Consider the following 17,671-nt stretch of genomic DNA (forward strand, 5'->3'; position numbering starts at 1 on the left):
AATTGGCATATTAAACAGCTGTCTTGCTCAAAGAATGTACAAAATAACATTCACTTCAGAGTCATGTAGTTTCATAACACAAAAATAAAGACATGAGGAATGTATGAGGAAATTATTTTGTTCATACCAGCCAACAACAAATTGACATTCTTCACATTTTGACACTTGGACTTATTATTATTCATACTTATTATTGACAAACATTTTTTTATAAAGTGGAACTGTAATGTTTGCTTTCTCAGTCAGTGCTAAGCACAGTCACCTGATGCAGCGTCACTTCTAGGTTTCATATGTAGCCTTTCACCCTTCATTTTGACACTTGACTGACTTATTCTTATGTATTGTCATTTACAAATATAAGCATTTTATAAAGTAGATCTGTAATGTAGGTTATTTTTTTTCTCAGTGCTACGTGCAGTCATCTTTTGCAGCATCACTTTTCACATCAGAAGGCAGTCATGTTACTCACTCAAGTCAATGTGATGGCTGTGACTGGATACTGCCTGTGAGTACTCATAGCTCATAGCTACAGACAGCCAGTCTGAGACAGTCTGTGAGGCGTCTGTCAGTAAGGCAGCTCCTGTACTTTGATTTGATTATTTTCATCTGTGAAAATGCCATTTCACATAGGTACGTAGATCCAAAGTAGGCACTCAATCTTAGTGCACATGCAATGAGGAGAGGAAACTTCTCTCTGCTGACAAGTCCCCAAAAGTCACTGTCCCTGGATCTGGCTTTCAGCTCAATGTCATTTTGTAAATCAACCATCTCCATGTCAACTCCACTTGGCAAAGTAAATACTTTATGGAATTTGGCTGCTACCTGCTCTACATCAATGGGCACGAATGGGTTTGAAATGAATGCAGCAATATCTTCCATGACATCTAACTCACCAAAACGCCGTTGTCAGTTTGTCCAGGTGAGTGCAGTACTGCTCAGGGCGAAAAGCATCCTTGTCTTCCAAGGCCTGTACCATCTTTTCGAGGTTGGGAAAGTGTGTCAGCCTCCCGTTATTGAGATGTGTCATCCAGACACCGAGCTTGGCCTTGAACGCATTCACTGCACTTATCATGTGGGGCAGGAGTTGTTCTCTTCCCTGCAGCTTGTTGTTGAGTGTGTTCAGTTCTGCGGTTATGACTGTGAGAAACCCCAGGTCCAGTAGCCATGCATCCTCTGACAGTTCCTTGTACTCCTCGTTCCTTGTCGACAGGAAAGTCTTGATCTTGGGCAGCAAGTCGACAAATCGCTGCAGCACTTTGCTGCGACTCAACCACTGCATATCAGTATGGAGAAGTAGGTCTCTGTAAGCAGCATCAAGCTCATCCAGGAGCGCCTTGAATAAGTGGTGCTGAAGCGCTTTCGCTCTAATCGAGTTGACTAGTTTCACCACGAGCGTCATTACATGAGAAAAGTTCAGTACCTTCCTAGCCAAGGCCTGCTGGTAGATCACATAGTGATAATTCACGAAGTAGGGAAAATCGGGGTCATTACGGCACAGTCCTATAAATCCATTGCGCGCACCACGCATTGCTGGGGCCCCATCAGTAGTAATCGCCACCAGTTTATTAATGGGTATGTCATTATCACAGCCATATTTTTTGAACTCATTGTAGATATCCTCACCTCTCATTTTCTCCTTTAAGTGCAAAAGAGTGAGAAAGTCCTCCTTTGTTGTAGAACCCGGGAAAACCATTTTGACAAATACAACAAGCTGCGCTGTGTCCATTATATTCAGGGATTCGTCGAACTGTAGTGAGAAATATTCACAGTTTGTCAAGTCCTTTAACACCTGTCCGTCCACTCGTTCCTCCTCGTCACTGTTGCAGGGCCAAGGGGTACACCACGGAGTGCAGTTTTGATTTCTTCTTTGTTTTTGAAGTCGCTAAAACAGTCTCTGCTGTAATGGCCATTGCTTCCTTAACTAAATCTCCATCTGTAAAGGGCTTCTTGTGTTTAGCCAAAAGGTGACTTACACGAAATGATACTTCAGCTGCAGCCTTATTTTGAGAAGCAGGTTTGGTGAAAAGTGATTGCTGGGCCTTCAACCCTGATTTTAGCTCGTCAACTTTCCTTGCACGGATTGTGCTCTTCGGCGGGTAGCTGTCTTTGAATTTCTGGTGGTTGGTGTTGTGGTGCCGCTCCAGATTTCCTCTTTTACACAGTGCTTGTTTTTGGTGGCATAACATACATATACACACTTGTCTTTCACCAAGGTTAACATAAATTCCTCTTCCCATTCTGGATGGAAAATGCTATGTTTTCGCCTTCTTATGCAAACCCTCTGCCATGCCAGCTAGCTTCTTCGCCTCACTGTGTGCGCCTATGTGACTGTATGTGCCTGTGTCAGTCACGCGACTGTGTGCGCGTACGTCACGTAGAGGTTACTAATATTCTCTTATCTCATTGGTCACTTTGATGCAGTGTCTACGACACTGAAAATAGCTGCATCAAGAGAGAGACGCTTGCAAAACCAAACATTAATATTGCGGGTGTAGGCTATTTGTGTAAATCTTACACTATTTTTCTATTATTTTGGAGAGCTACAGGAAAAGTCTCAAAGATCTACCAGTAGGTCGCGATCGACGGGTTGGCGACCCCTGTACTACAGTGAAAAGAACGCATCAGAATTCTTTAATGTTGAAATAATGATTGATATCTGGATGTTGCAATAGGTACATAATTAATAGAATTATTAACTTCAGTGGGTGCATAATAAAGAGTTTATGAATGTCAACAAGACACTGTTCCCACTTTAGATCCAGTAGCCGCAAAGATGCATTATGAGCTGTTAATATGTGCATATTAATAATTTATTAACCTTTATATGACACTGTTCCCACTTTAGATCCAGTAGCTGCAAAGATGCATTATGAGCTGTTAATAAGTGCATATTAATAGTTTATTAACCTTTATACGACACTGTTCCCACTTTAGATCCAGTAACTGCAAAGACACATTATGAGCTGTTAATAAGTGCATATTAATAGTTTATTAACCTTTATATGACACTGTTCCCACTTTAGATCTGGTAGCTGTAAAGGATCATTATTTACTATTAATAAGTGCATAATTAAGCATTTATTAACCGTGATATGGCATTTATATTAACTTCTTATAGTCTCATTAATTTTAATAAACACCTTATTAATTTCATCTTATAGGGTCTTATAGTGTTTTATAAACCAGTAATAAATGTGGTTATTATTCTATAATTAACCCTTATGAATTATAATTAATGTAAATAGACATCTTATTAATATTTAGTATAGGTTCATAAACTGTTACCAAAGTTTCTATTAAGTGCTTATAATGCTCCTATAAGCAATAATAACTCAGTCAGTTATGCTGTAATAAACACTTAGTTTAGTCTTATTAATGTTAATAAGCATCTTATACCGTCTTAGAAGTGCTCATTAACTGTTATTTTGTGCTTATTAAGCATTAATTAGCGCTTATTACAGTACCTTAATATAAAGTGTTACCAATGTAGCTTTTGGTAAGAAACTTGAATAAATTCAACTGTTTGAAGGAGAAATTTGTTGATGATTTCACAGCACTATAAAACAGATATTAGATAGGGAATTATGTATCATATAGTCAAAAGGCTGAGATGTTTTTAATGTGAAAGAAGGTTAATGTTAAAGGTTGTTTCATAAATGTGTATTATCGAATTTGTGCTCATTCAAAGGAGTGAAATGAAGGAGTGACAACTTTAAAACTGTTCATTTATTTTTTTAAAGTTTAGACTTCCCTAGCACAAAAGAAGAATAAATAACAACAAAAAATAAATAAAATAAAATAAAGAAACACTAATATAAAAACATCGGTATTGGCTGTTGGCCAAATTGTTATTTGTAACATCGGTATTAGTATCGGCCCAGAATTTCAAATCATATATCATACATTATTTTATTGTTTAATCATCTGAACAAGTTAATTTGTAATTTTTTTTTATTGATTATTGATGTATATGGTTATCATAACACATTTACAACATGTTACTGAAAGCAAATTAGCACATATTTTCTCTTTTTTTTCCCTTGGTAGCTAGGTTTTTTTTTTGTTGTTGTTGTTGTTTTAGTTGCTCTTTGATGCCATCTTTGATGTTCTTTGGTTGTTCTTTGATGCCTCCAGAAAACAAAAAAACAAGGGAAAACAAAAAAAAAAAAAAAACGCCGACCTCAAATGAACGCACAGTGGCCTGACTGCCGTTTAAACGGGTGGTATCAAAATTAAACCTGCTCTGATCCACTCCGTTTATGCAGCTTTGACTCCTTTCGAGGTGTGGGATTGGCACACACAATATTTCAGCCTCCTAGTTGCTTCTAGCCACGACTTATGAACTGCCTTTTTCATTTTTGAAGTGACATTAAAGGTGCATTTTGTGAAAAATCTAACTTGGTTAGATTTGGCAATACCCTACTATGTGGCCAAAGTTATGACGAACAGACAGGGCTCTGTCACCCAAGTGCCCATTGGGCTAGGAGGCAGCTTTTCTTTTTATAGGATGTTCTTTTCCCTCCAGGAGGCTGTCCTGTAAATTTCTGCCTCCGAGCCCAAGGCATTATGGAAAAATGGCCTCTGTCCACTTGCCATACCCTGGGCCTAACACTAAGATACTGGAAGTGGACAATGCGCGTCCACTTCCGATACCCTAATATTAATCCCAGGGTATGGCAAGTGCACAGAGCCATACCTCCTTAATGCCTTGGGCTAGGGAGTTGAAATCTCTCCCTGGGGGCTTTCAGTGTACCACATCTGGAGTAAATTTGAGAAAGTGAAATGTTCTGCCTCAGATTCCAAATATGGCCAAAACTTGACTTTCACCGATCAGCTTTATTTTTACCGGGTGAAGTGCTTGAGGTGAGAGGGTAAAAGGCTAGAATTTCAGTGGGCTAGCTCCATTGGTTTTGGAGAAAAAACACTGTCCATTAACACTGACTTAATGGGCATGGAAAGTGGACAGAGGCCATATCTCCCCAGCGCTTTGAACTTGAAGAGCAGGTTCAATGCACCTCCAGGAAGGTGTTCTGTTATTTTCATCGTATTCATTCACTCATTCATTCATTCACATTTTTCCTCCTAGCCCAAGGCATTAAGAAGAAATGGGATCTGTCCATTTGCCATACCCTGGCCTTAAAATTAGGGTGTTGCGAGTGAACACACATTGTCCACTTCCAATACCCTAATATTAAGGCCAGGGTATGGCAAGTGAACAGGAGCCATATCTGCACAGCACTTTGAGTTAGGGAACTGAAATTAATAGAGCAGGTTCAGTGCACCTCCAATCCATTGGGAGATTGATCCATTTATTTTTTCCCCCCGTTAAAGGTTTTCTTTGGGGGAGTTAATCCTTAGCCGCTGCGAGGGTCCTAAGGACAGAGGGATGTCGTATGCTGTAAAGCCCTCTGAGGCAAATTTTGATTTGTGATATTGGGCTTTATAAATAAAATTGATTGATTGAATCCAAAGCACTGGGGAGATATGGCTTCTGTCCACTTGCCATACCCTGGGTAACTCTAAGGTTTGAGAAGTGGACACACATTTTCCACTTCCAATACATGAATTCGGCGAGCGATTTGTGTATGCCACCATCTTGCGGCGGCGCCATTGCTGCGGTGACATGTGTCAGTCATCAATTCATTATGCTGTCATTGTGAACTGACTCTCTACAATGACAGCATCATGAATAGCTGGATTGATGATGTTAGACAGTGGCCTCCGGTAACTGATGAAGGTATCTTAAATGAGTACCGATATTAAATTAGAAATTAATCATTTGTTTGAGCGATAAGCTGGAAAGATTAGAGTAATAGGGAGATAATAGACTGTATCATTAAACACTGTGTAATATAACGTTAGCATACGTTACGTGTGCTGATGTTAGCAAGCTAGCAGCGTGACGTTTAATCATTATGGACAGGCTACGTGACTAAAAACAACAACAACACATGTTTGTGTTTTGTTTTAGGTATTCAAGAATATTTTATTGATCGCCTGGCCTCCGATGACCAGAAAAACGGCAACTACAGGTCTCTGATTGAGGGTCAAAATTACCTGAGCTCCGGATGGGTCGGGCCAATTTTACACCGCCTTTTAGACGACCATCACATCATACTGAAGGGATCAGTGAGACATTCGCAGTCCATCCACTGTCACCACGATGTGGAAGTAACCGTGAGAAGGGAGGGTAGCCAGGTTGTCCACGTCAGCTGTGACTGCATGGCTGCCAGAGGATGCTGCTGCAGCCACACTGCAGCTCTCCTGTACAAGGTGAAGGAGGCTGTCAAGCAGGGTCTGACTGGCATGTCCTGCACGGACCAGCTCTGTGCATGGAACAAATCTACATGGCAAAATGTGTTACCTGACACAGTACAAAACATACAGGGTCCTTCTGAAGGACCCAGTAAGAGTGTAAAAATTGCATCAAAAACATTCACAAATGACACTGAAGTCATACAGCATCTTACCTCTCCTGAGATGGCTGGCTTGGCCAGAATCCCTGGAACAATTTTAAATCACTTGCTGACTGCCAAGCCACAGGAGAGTGCAGAGAATGAACTCCCCAAAGATCACACAAATTGTGCTGAGGAAAAATGTGACCTCTGCAATTCAGTGTTCAAAATATATGTGATAAATGACAAAGATACGAGGGAACAAATCAAAGAAAAAACAAAGGGCCAGAGTAGTCAGTTATGGATTGACCAAAGAAAAATTAGAATAACGAGTAGTGAAGCAGCAAAAGTGCCCAAAAAAACAGACCCAGCCAATTGGATCGAGAGAAAATTAAATGGCAAGTTTATTGGAAACGAAGCAACGAAGTATGGTCAAACATCTGAGCCTTTGGCCAGAAAATGGTTCGAGGATAACACAGGGCAAACAGTGGAGACTACAGGTCTCATTGTGGATGAGGAAGAGAACTGGCTTGGAGCCAGCCTTGATGGACTCATTGACTCAGAGACAATACTGGAGATTAAGTGTCCTACACAAAAAAAACTGTCAATCAAATAAATACGATGGATCATATGTTCTGAGAGAAGCTGGACTGGGTTACTACTGTCAAGTACAACTTGCAATGCATTGTGCAAAGAAAACAAAATGCAAATTCTTGGTATGGAGCCCCACTGAACACATCATTTTGGATGTTCCTTACAACAGGGACTGGACAGAGGAAAAAATCTCCCACCTGAGGAGGGTTTACTTTGAACATATCCTACCAGCAATAGCTACAAGAATAACACATGGGGTAATGAAAGTTCGTGGACTCAAGTAGTTTTGCTCTGACTTTAATGAGGACTACAGTGTCATACAGTGAATACAGAGCTGTAATTACAATGTTTAGTAAACAGTAAGAAAAGATCACAAGGACAAATTACATTTACTGTAGGACAAAGTAACTGACAAAAAGATCTGTAAGAAAAAAATATGATTAGAGCATCTCTAAACTTACATTTAACCTGTGGGGAGTTTAAGTGGGTGGGAGGGCAGTGGGAAAGACATGAGGCTAAAATACACTTAGGTCAAGAGGACAACTACACACTTCTGCTCTAAAAACAACAGGAAGTTAGTTCATTTCACCTGTTCTGTCAGCAGTCCCAGCTAGGGCAATTACGAAGTTCAAAGCCCTGACAACCCCATTGCCACAGTTTATGCCAAACATACATAAAATCTATCAACACAGAGATTATTCACATTTTAAAAATCAGACTCACTGTGAGGATATCATTACCTTTGATTTCCATATTGTTTCTGTGTGGTCATAGACAACATTTCTTGTAATTTAATGTAATATAAATTTTGCTTCATTGCCGTCTATCCACTAATATAAAATGAATTGGAGGAAAAAGGGAAAACAAACTCTAAGAAAATGAACTAAGAAAAACATACTGTACTGTGAGGACAAGGACAAAATGATTGTAAGCAAAATGACAAATATTACTATTGAAACAAGGACAAATGAAGTATGACAACTGTCACTTTACGTGTCTATGGAACACAGTTGTTGGTTCAATCTTAGTTCACTTATTCCTATTGTTTCTGGAACTCACTGACTTAACTTTTTTATGGTTTCTACTGGAAAACAATGTTAACAAAGGTGTTAAAAATGTTACATGTTGATGCTTCATTTTACTTTTTCCATAATGATAATACAGCAGATATTAAACATGAATTAAAATTAAATGATTTTTTTTTGTAGTGTGCTCATCTTTTCTCTCAATGACTTATGGAGAATACAATTACTAGTGCCCTATCAATCTTAGTTTTCCCCAGTGTCTTCTGCAGTGTCCCATAAATATTCATCTCCCTCTTGCTCATCAATGTCTTTACCTTCATCTAGTTCAAATTCCTTGTCTTCCTCAGTTTCCCCCCGAATCAACTCAGGTTGCAGGTTACACAGGCCTGCACAAATACTTACAATATCATCAACATGTTTTACCCTACCAGGGATTACATTACTCAAAATTTTGATACATTTTAACCTTCTAATTGCACGTTCAACATGGATTCTCACATTGGCCAGACGACGTGTTTCTGTAACTTGATGCTCTGAGAGTTCTTTACAGCCACGTGTAAATGCTGGAAGAGCCAAAGTCACTCCTGGAGGCAGTACATCTGTGATTGTAAATCCACGGTCTGCCAAAATCTGATCACCGGAATCAAATGGTCAACAAGACCACTGTTCTTCGTAATAAAAGTATCACTGGCTCTGCCACCGAACAGTTTTGACACAAACATCACATTGGGGGCTATGCAATATAGAACTTTGTAGGTGTTATGATGTTTGTAGTTGCTGTATGTTTGTGATCGTTTCCTTAAGTTCTTTGGCCTTTGTACAAATATTTCTGTGCAGTCTATGATGCATGTTGCTTTAGGGTAGTTTTCACTAAAACTCTGAGGTCTTATTCTTTTCAGAGTATCTCTAGGCAGCCAAGTAATAACTTTTTCTCTCATGAACTTTGCCAGTACTGGTCTCCACATTGTGAAGATCTCACAGGCTGTGGCCCTGCTTATCCCAAACCGTTTACTTAAGTCTGTAAACATCAAACCAAGACGAAGCCTCATTAGAACTAGTAATAGTTGTTCATGGACTGCCAACTTGGAAATTTTTGGCTGTGGGAGAAAAGCCATGATGGTGTACAAAAGTTGCCAAAAACTGTCAATACCTAGGCCAGTGAAAAACTTTGAGTCTTTGTCATCCAAGTCGCAAGCTGACACTGATGGTGCAGGATCAGTTTGTGTAGCACTGTCTTTTGTTGACTTGTTAGAACAATAGTTATGGGCTATAGTATCTGGCCACTGGATGCCAACATCACATTTCTGCAGAGGCACAGTATTTTCCAAATCGGTGACATTTACTTCAGCTTCAGAATCCATTACTTCAGGTTCATCACATGATGTGTTGTCTATTAAGGGCTCGAGACATCTTCTCTTTGGGGGTGGTCTTCCAGATGACAGTGTTTCCTGAGAAAGTACATGAAAACAGAGAAAAGCACCAACATCTTTGAAAACAGTAAAATACAAAACCAACATATTGGAGAGCACATCAATTTGAATCTCTTTAATTTCATATTGTGAAGGCAATTAATAAAACTCGTAGTTATTCATAGAAAAATCAAACTTACATGATGTTCATATCTCATATTCAATACAGGGTATGGGTGTTCCTTCGTTGGTCTGCCATCAGGGAAGTGTATTCCACACACCTTGAGAGTGGGGGAAAATGATGAGAGAAGTGGCGACCCCACATTTAATTATTATGTAAAATATTGGTCACGGCATTACTGCAGTGACCATAATTATAAAAAACATACTTGAAATACTCTTTTTTAAATTCAATAATTTCAGCATTTTTTAATCAAGCTTCCATCAGGAGTTAGGGCAGCACATTTTAAAATTCATTGATTTCATTATTGATCAGATAGGAAAAAACAAAACCCACATTAAACCCACCTATTAAAAAAATGTCAGATCAGATATCAGATAATCAGCTGATAATCGCTGGACTTACAGTAGACAGCATGTTGATACAACTATATTTTACTTTTACTTGTGCTTTTAATAAAACTTTTAACAAAAAATAGTTTAAGATTTATATCCAAGTACTATTTATTTCACTTTTAACAAATATAAAGTTTAATATGATATCAACATTTTTACTCAAATATGAATTTTAGTTACTTGATAAAACAATGGCATTGGTATAAGAACTTAATAAAATACAGAAAAAAATAAATAAAAATACAGAGGTGTAACAGTGAAATGTGGATGTCATTTGATGAGATTTTCATTTAAGTGAAAGTACACAGGGCTTAGCAACAAATTACACTGTCCATATCAAAACTGAAGTACTTATTATGCAACACAGCCTCGGTCAGAGGAATACCGGTATATATAGCATTGAATTTATGATTATTGATGCATGAATGATTATTGATGTGTCACAGCGACGTATTCGATTTTGTGGCTGGTAAATGTAAAGCAATTTTTTTATGAGTATTTATTCCTATGTAGTTTATTTCGCACACGACCCAAAACACTGTACAGTGATGCTGCATCCCGTTTTACTCGGAACTTCAGAGCAACTTCTGACAAGTAAAAGCGCAATGTAGTCGTCCAAGTTAGATCCACCAAGCCCGACTCCCCTAACATAAACACGCCTGACATGACAGCAGTATGGCTGAAAAATTACTCTTAACTTTAAATCATGTTTTACACTTAGTTAATGCACTTTGTATTAACCATTCTCACTTTCATTCAAGTGATTTAACGTTATGTTTAAATGAGGTATTTGCTCATATGTAACGTAAACACCGACTCCCCATGGCTAACGTTAAGCTAACGTTAAGCGTCCTGACTAACATAAGCTATTTTATTTGCTGCAACCTTAGTTGTGTGGTTCATAGATTGTTATTAAGACACCTGCCTGTAACAGGCAACAGTATTTTCCATGTACTGGGACCAACTTGCATTGAAAGTTGTAACGTTAAACACCGGCTCGGAAACTGATTTATGAGTTGCACAGGATTAACGTTAACGTTACAGCATTACACATTAGCGAGTAGCGATAGCTAACGGGCGGCAGTAGCTCAGTCCATAGGGACTTGGGTTGGGAACTGGAGGGTCGCCTGTTCAAGTCCCCGTCTGGACCAAAAATATGGAGCGTGGACTGGTAGCTGGAGAGGTGCCAGTTCACCTCCTGGGCACTGCCGAGGTACCCCTGAGCAAGGCACCGAACCCCCCAACCGCTCAGAGCGCCTGTCATGGGCAGCCCACTCTGACATCTCTCCACTTAGTGCATGTATAGGTCCAGTTTGTGCGTGTGTGTTCGGACCTGTGTGTAATTGACAAACAGAGTGAAAATTGAATTTCCCCTCTGGGATTAATAAAGTATATAAAATTAAATTAAAAATTAAATTAAAATTAAATTAAATTAGCTGTTAGGCTATGCTATCCTAAATGCTAGTCATTGTGGCATGAAGAAAATACTTACCGTACTGTTTTTATTGGCAACAAAGTCCTTTCTGTTGATATTCTTTATCCACCTGTGGCGAACACCTTGGTCCTCGGCACGCCCAGGAAGTCTGTGTAAACCGTACGGTCTAAAACATGGACAGTCCGCGTGAAGTAAGGGGCTGTGTATTTTGCATATCGTTTTGTTCCAAAGTTGGAGTTTTCCGCTGTTATTAGAACAGCTGAGGATGGCACATGTCCTCCCAGCCTTCCTAGACATATTCACCGAAGAGAAATGGTCCACTTCTTGGAGCTTGCATTCAAATGCCCGCTTTGCGCACAGAGCCCATGGATGCCTTACAGGGAGCTGTCACCGCAGTAATGGCGGCTGCTCGACTTCTGTTTTTTTCGCCGAATTCGTCTATACCTCAGTATTGTATATGGCAAGTGGACAGAGGCCATTTCTCCTTATTGCCTTGAGCTAGAAGGCTAAAATCCCAATCAAGTGAAATGTTTTCACATATGGCACCTGTCACTTTCAAAAAAGGTAAAAAATCATGAGTTGGAGCTCTGGGCCCAAGTGCAGCAGCTGCAGTGGAGAAAGCAGCATAGCTCCTCTTTTTTTCCCCTGTCCGTCCGTCCATCTTTCCGTCTGTCTGTCTGTTTTGAAGGCTGTTCAATACATGTGACACATACACACACACGCACACACACACACACACACACACACACACACACACTCTCACAAAAAACAAACAAAACAGGCAATAGCTTTCACATTACTGGACCCAGACACCCCACACCAATGTAGAATGGTTTGGCCAAGTGGGCCTAATAAGGCACACCTCTTTTTAAATGGGTTCATGTTCTTTCTATTTTATATGATTTTTTTAAACAAACGTCATTGGTTTTCAGTGAAATAGCTTTGACATTACTGGACCCAGACGCCCCACACCAATGTAGAATGGTTTGGCCAAGTGGGCCTAATAAGGCACACCTCTTTATAAATAGATTTCATGCTCTTTCTATTTGACACAAATTTTGAAACAATCTCCATTGGTTTTCTATGAAAAAAGGGCATGAAACCCATTTATAAAGAGGTGTGCCTTATTAGGCCCACTTCGCCAAGTCATTCTACACTGGTGTGGGGTGTCTGGGTCCAGTAATGTCAAAGCTATTGAAGAGCTGGCAAAGAGCTTGGTAAATAAGAAACCCATAAGGGCAAAAGACCCAAGGAGCCTCTCCGTCTGGAGCAATGGGAAAGGCAGCGGAAACAGGCTGCGACTTATCACCCTGCCGCCCATGGGCGTAGTGGACGCGGGGTATGCGTGGGACATGTCCCCCGCACTTCCCGTATCTGTGCCCTCTATCCCCCACACTTTTTACAGCCGTTACAACCGTTCAATTCGTTTTTAACATGTGGTAATGTGTTTTTCCGAGCTGTCTTTAAATGCACCATGAGTAGGCGGCGCCAGGCAACATACATATGCCGTCCTGTTGTGATCTGAATCAGTCGCACAGACGAGACACTGCTGGGCAGTGTGCTGCTGTGTCTTAACTATGTTCAGCAAACCAGCCAGCAAGAAGCAAAAAACCTTGCACAGTTTCTTCCAAACAAACCGTGTAAGTTGAGTAAAGCTGTTGCATGTAGATAATGTAAGCTAAATGATGACTAATTGATAATTGCCAATATATCAAGTTAAGGTAGTTAACAATACTAATGTTATTGTTACCTATTTAAATCGCTTGCTAGCTAGTTTCATGCTAGGAATAAACCCACTCCTTAATTTCTGCGCAGATCTTGTGCTCACTATTGCTTTGCACATATTTTTTTAATCTTGATTGCCACAATAGAAAGAGCAGGGCACAGGCGTTTCTAGCCCATTTTTTGAATCCCAGCACCCCTAAAATTTGAGAGATTTTTAAAAAAAAATGTTTTTTTACTCTATGTCCCTTTTTAACATTATTATCATTACCAGTCCTCATTTTTGCTGCATTTAATCGTAGGTCACTGTTTATGTTGTTAGGTAGGAGTTAGCTGACGTTTTTTTCTAGCTAGGAAACGTTACAGGTGGTCAGTACCACTGTCCTCTGTTTGAATTGGAATGACAGAAGCTAGCTGTTGTGTCATGTGCATGTGTTAATATTAAAGCCAAGGTGCTACTGACTAGCTAACTGACTGGATGCCCATTAACATTATAACTCCTATTGTGTGTATTTATTATTATTATTTTATAGATTTCAAGCACTTTTCTTTTTTGAAGTGTATTTTTATTTATGTATTTGTATTATATAATACAGACAAGAAGGAAAAAGGCAGAGACAAACATTGAAAAAGTCAATTACTGTTAATGTGTTAATGTTACATGTTGTGCATTGCATTTCAAATTTAAGTCCAAAAAATAAGTCCAAGGTCCATTTTTGGTATTTTTGGTACTCACTATAGGGGGCTGGTTTACTCCAGAAACATACATACTGTTTATGTGTATGTTGAGGAGCTGCTGTATCAAAATGAGTTGTCTTCCCCCAGAAATTAGGGTTACGATATGTTTCTTTTATGATTCCAATCCATTCCTCTTTTGCTGTGGCTCAGCATTTACATAACCTTTATCAGATTTGATGGTTTAGTCACAGACTTTCCCAAAAAGTGTTGTGCTTTTCTTTCACAAATGTGGGAATGAAATTGAGTTAAAATGTACAAAACAGTACAATTTATCTTGCCTGGCCGGGCAGTTCTCTGGGTGCTCAGCACCCCTAAACCTCTGATCCTAGAATCGCCCCTGGAGCAGGGTCAGGGAGGAGACAGTGGACCAGAGGCCAACAAGGATGATCATGCAGGGTCTTCACAGGTGAGGAGAGATTATAACTGGCTGAGAGAAAATATCTATAGCATAAAAGTGACTTTGAGGTTAATTTCTACAGCAACTTCACTACTACTATTCCTAATTCTATTTCAAAATTTTGCTTTCCACATTTATTATCTATATTATTGCAATAGATAGATGAGGGACAGGGAGAAACCAGGCAGGTATGTGGCACTTAATTATCTGGCTACTTATCCTGTAAATGCTTGAGGGTCATTCTGTGTCAACTCAACCAGAGTTTGGCAGCTAAAACTTTAGATTTTTATAGTATATAATTTTAAAGAACTAAAGTTGGTCCCCTGGTGCTGTACTATGGCTGTTTGTGGTTATGTGGTTCTTTAGCCGCTAAGGAAAGGTGGAATTGAATGCGAGAGGATGATAAATCACTCAATAGACCTCTGAACAATTTGTCCCCCTCACCTCTGAAATGATGGCTACGTCCCTGCTGCCGCACAGCATGGGTGAGTATAGTATATCAGAAATGTAGTGTCCTTCAATTTCATTTTGAGGTCCTCATGCACATTTTAACGCGATTAATGATGTGCCATTACAGAGGACTATGTGAAGACATACAGGGCCCATCATGAGGGCCTGAGCCCCACTCAAAATGTGCAAGAGAATGCCATCTCCAAGGTTAGCAGGGTCAAGACTTTCCTGCAGGGAGTCTGACTGGTTGTTCCTGGCTAGTGTAGACAGCATTAGAGTGTGAGTAACATAGTTATGAGAGCTTTGGTTGGAGAGTTGGTACATTTAAATTCCTCTGTTAAACTAGATACTGGAAGCTGAAGTATCCCTTTTCACATACAATGCCACAATGCTTAGACATCTAGGTGTGCCCAACCACTTCCTAATAAAGGAGCTAACCAACCTTTCCATTCTCTCCACAACGGACATTGGAATTTCATAAATTGACATATAATTTCTATTCATATGACTTTTTTGCTCTCTAAGGAAGTAATGAAAATAATATTCAAACTGTCCAGTTTAATCAAATCTATAGCTATTTTGCATCTAATGACGCTGTTTTTTAACAATATAACACAATAACAATCAACACTAATATTCAGGGAGGCAATTAGTCTGAATTTTAATGGATGGGGGGCACTGGCCCAAAAAAGGTTGAGAACCACTGCAGAAGCTAATGTTGGCATACAAATAGTAACACCTTCTGTCACTTTTTTCACTTTATGAAGCGAACAACCTTGCAAATAGTGACCCAGAAAGATACCCAGTCTTTGCAAAATCTAATTCTGTGACTTAAAACTCACTAACTCATGATGCAGTGGGTCTCATTCATGAAACATGAGCAGGAACATATGTGCATCAGGAAGTATTGTGTGTTCTCTATCGTCTCGAGACTATCTCTCCACTCCGTTACATATTCCATATGTACGGGGTATGATCCCCCTGCTTGTCAGGGTACGTTGATAATTCTTTAAGACACACCGGCTTGCCTGGCCACGCCCCATAGCGTAGCTATAAAGCGCCTGCGCTGGCGTGTAATCACTGATTGTTTGATCTCCACTTGTGCGTCAGGGTGCAGTGTCTCACAATGCGTATTGCAGAGAAAGAAAAGAATTGAGTTGTAAGGAAAGAGAAGGAAGATGTACAGCTTTGAGTCCGCTTACCTGTGTAAGTCGGTGCGTCTGTCTTTGGCAGCCTCCCTGGATTGCTGTGTCCTAGAGCTCTTTCTGCCCTGTGTCAGCAGAGTCATCATCCTGCCTGGTCGAGCCGGAGGTTGTCTGGCTCCCAACAGCGGTGGCTGTGTGTTATTCCCGGCGTATTGCTCACGGCTCGTGAGCTGACGCGCTTGGTGAGGTCCACGTTGAGCATTGCCTGTCCGGGTCTGGTCGAGCCGGAGGTCTCTGACTCCCGGCTTTGGCGGAGTTTCTCCCCAGCGTATTGCTCGCGGCTCGCGCACTCGGCGGCGAACTCTCTCCCTCTCCCAGTTCAAGCATTCCCCCGCTCACCCCCTCATAACGTACGGCTCCCACAGCGGCCGGCACGCAGAGTAAACTTAAAAAAATAATAATAATAATAAATATAAAGCAAAGTTAGCTGTAGTGCTACTGGCTAACGGTAAACAGGAAGTGGCGGAGTACTTCCGGGTTCCGGTCCCTGGCAGTATGGCACATCAGGAGGGACATTGCTGTGTGGGTTGTGGGGTGGCCATGCCCCTAGAGGATGGGCATGATAGCTGCGCACTATGTTTGGGACATGAGCATGCTCTGGTTTCTAAGGAGAATCCGCAGTCATGCATGGACTGTTTTATTTTGCCTGCACGTATTAGGGAGGCTCGTTGTCGCCTTCCTTCCCCCACCTTCAGAGTTAGGCAGGGAGGACGAGGAGGCTGAGGAGGAGGACGTGGATGTGGAAACCGTCTTTTCCTCTGAGGACAACGACCTCTCTTGTGCACAGCAGACAGTGGGCAAAATAATAAGAGGGGAGTTAGCCCGCCGTTTTGAGGAGGTGATTAACAGGGCTTCCAGGGCTCTGGGCGTTGCCCTCCCTGAGAACCCCCGAGCCACCTCCTCTAGGTTTGAGGAGGATATGGAGGTAGCCCTGCATCTACCCAGGTACCCCTCCTACCTGACTTTAAAGAGCTGCTGTGCCAGCAGATCCACTCTCCAGCGGCGGCTCACAAGTGGTCTGCGACATGTCGCCGGTTCTCCAATGTGAATGACAGGGACCAGATTGCCTGTGGGCCACTTCCCCCAGTGGACCAAACCCTCACCCCACTAGTTTCTCCCTCCAGCTCCATCCTTGGTAATGCCACCTGCTCCAGCAAGAACTGCAGGGTTATGGATAGTCTGCTCGCTAAGCTACATAAGGCTATGGCAGCGCAGACTCGGCTGGCCAATAACGGGGCTATTTTGTCCCTTTACCTCCGCGACTTGTCTCGTCGGGTTCAGGATGACACCAGTGTAGGTGAGGAGCTGCAGACGGCCTCCTCAATTTCAATCAATTCAATTTTATTTATAAAGCCCAATATCACAAATCACAATTTGCCTCACAGGGCTTTACAGCATACGACATCCCTCTGTCCTTATGACCCTCGCAGCGGATAAGGAAAAACTCCCCAAAAAAACCCCTTTAAAGGGGGAAAAAAAAAACGGTCATGCCTCTCCTCGGTGATGAAGGAGCAGGCTGGGGCAGCAGGCAGTGCCTTGGCTTCCTTCTGGGTGGTAAGGCGCCACTTGAAATTGATAACCTAACAGTCTTTCCACAGAATCCCTCGCTTTCGGATCATTATCTGATTACTTTTGATTTCTTTTTACCCGATTACACGCCACTCAGCAACAGTTACTATACTAGATGTTTATCAGATAGTGCTGTCGCAAAATTTAAGGAAAATA

At 41.0% G+C, this 17,671-nt stretch overlaps 1 protein-coding gene across 2 annotated transcripts; it reads right to left on the reverse strand.

Moving 5' to 3' along the window:
• Positions 1–7,270: 7,270 nt before the first annotated feature.
• LOC126397490 (uncharacterized) lies at positions 7,271–16,397 on the reverse strand. 2 transcript variants are annotated; one of them, XR_007570664.1, is made up of 3 exons: positions 15,944–16,397; positions 9,624–9,704; positions 7,271–9,462 (listed from the first exon to the last, which is right to left on the reverse strand). XR_007570664.1 is itself a non-coding variant. In XM_050056328.1 (3 exons), exons 1-3 carry the CDS (start codon positions 11,729–11,731, stop codon positions 8,593–8,595), a joined length of 1,191 nt encoding a protein of 396 aa, XP_049912285.1. In that variant the 5' UTR covers positions 11,732–12,360; the 3' UTR covers positions 7,271–8,592. The 2 variants fall into 2 exon arrangements, 1 of the variants encoding a protein (XP_049912285.1); XM_050056328.1 differs by lacking the exon at positions 15,944–16,397 and adding an exon at positions 11,492–12,360.
• Between the last annotated feature and the right edge of the window lie 1,274 nt (positions 16,398–17,671).

The sequence above is a fragment of the Epinephelus moara genome, chromosome 11 (genome assembly GCF_006386435.1).
Source record: "Epinephelus moara isolate mb chromosome 11, YSFRI_EMoa_1.0, whole genome shotgun sequence".
Classification (NCBI taxonomy): Eukaryota; Metazoa; Chordata; class Actinopteri; order Perciformes; family Serranidae; genus Epinephelus; species Epinephelus moara.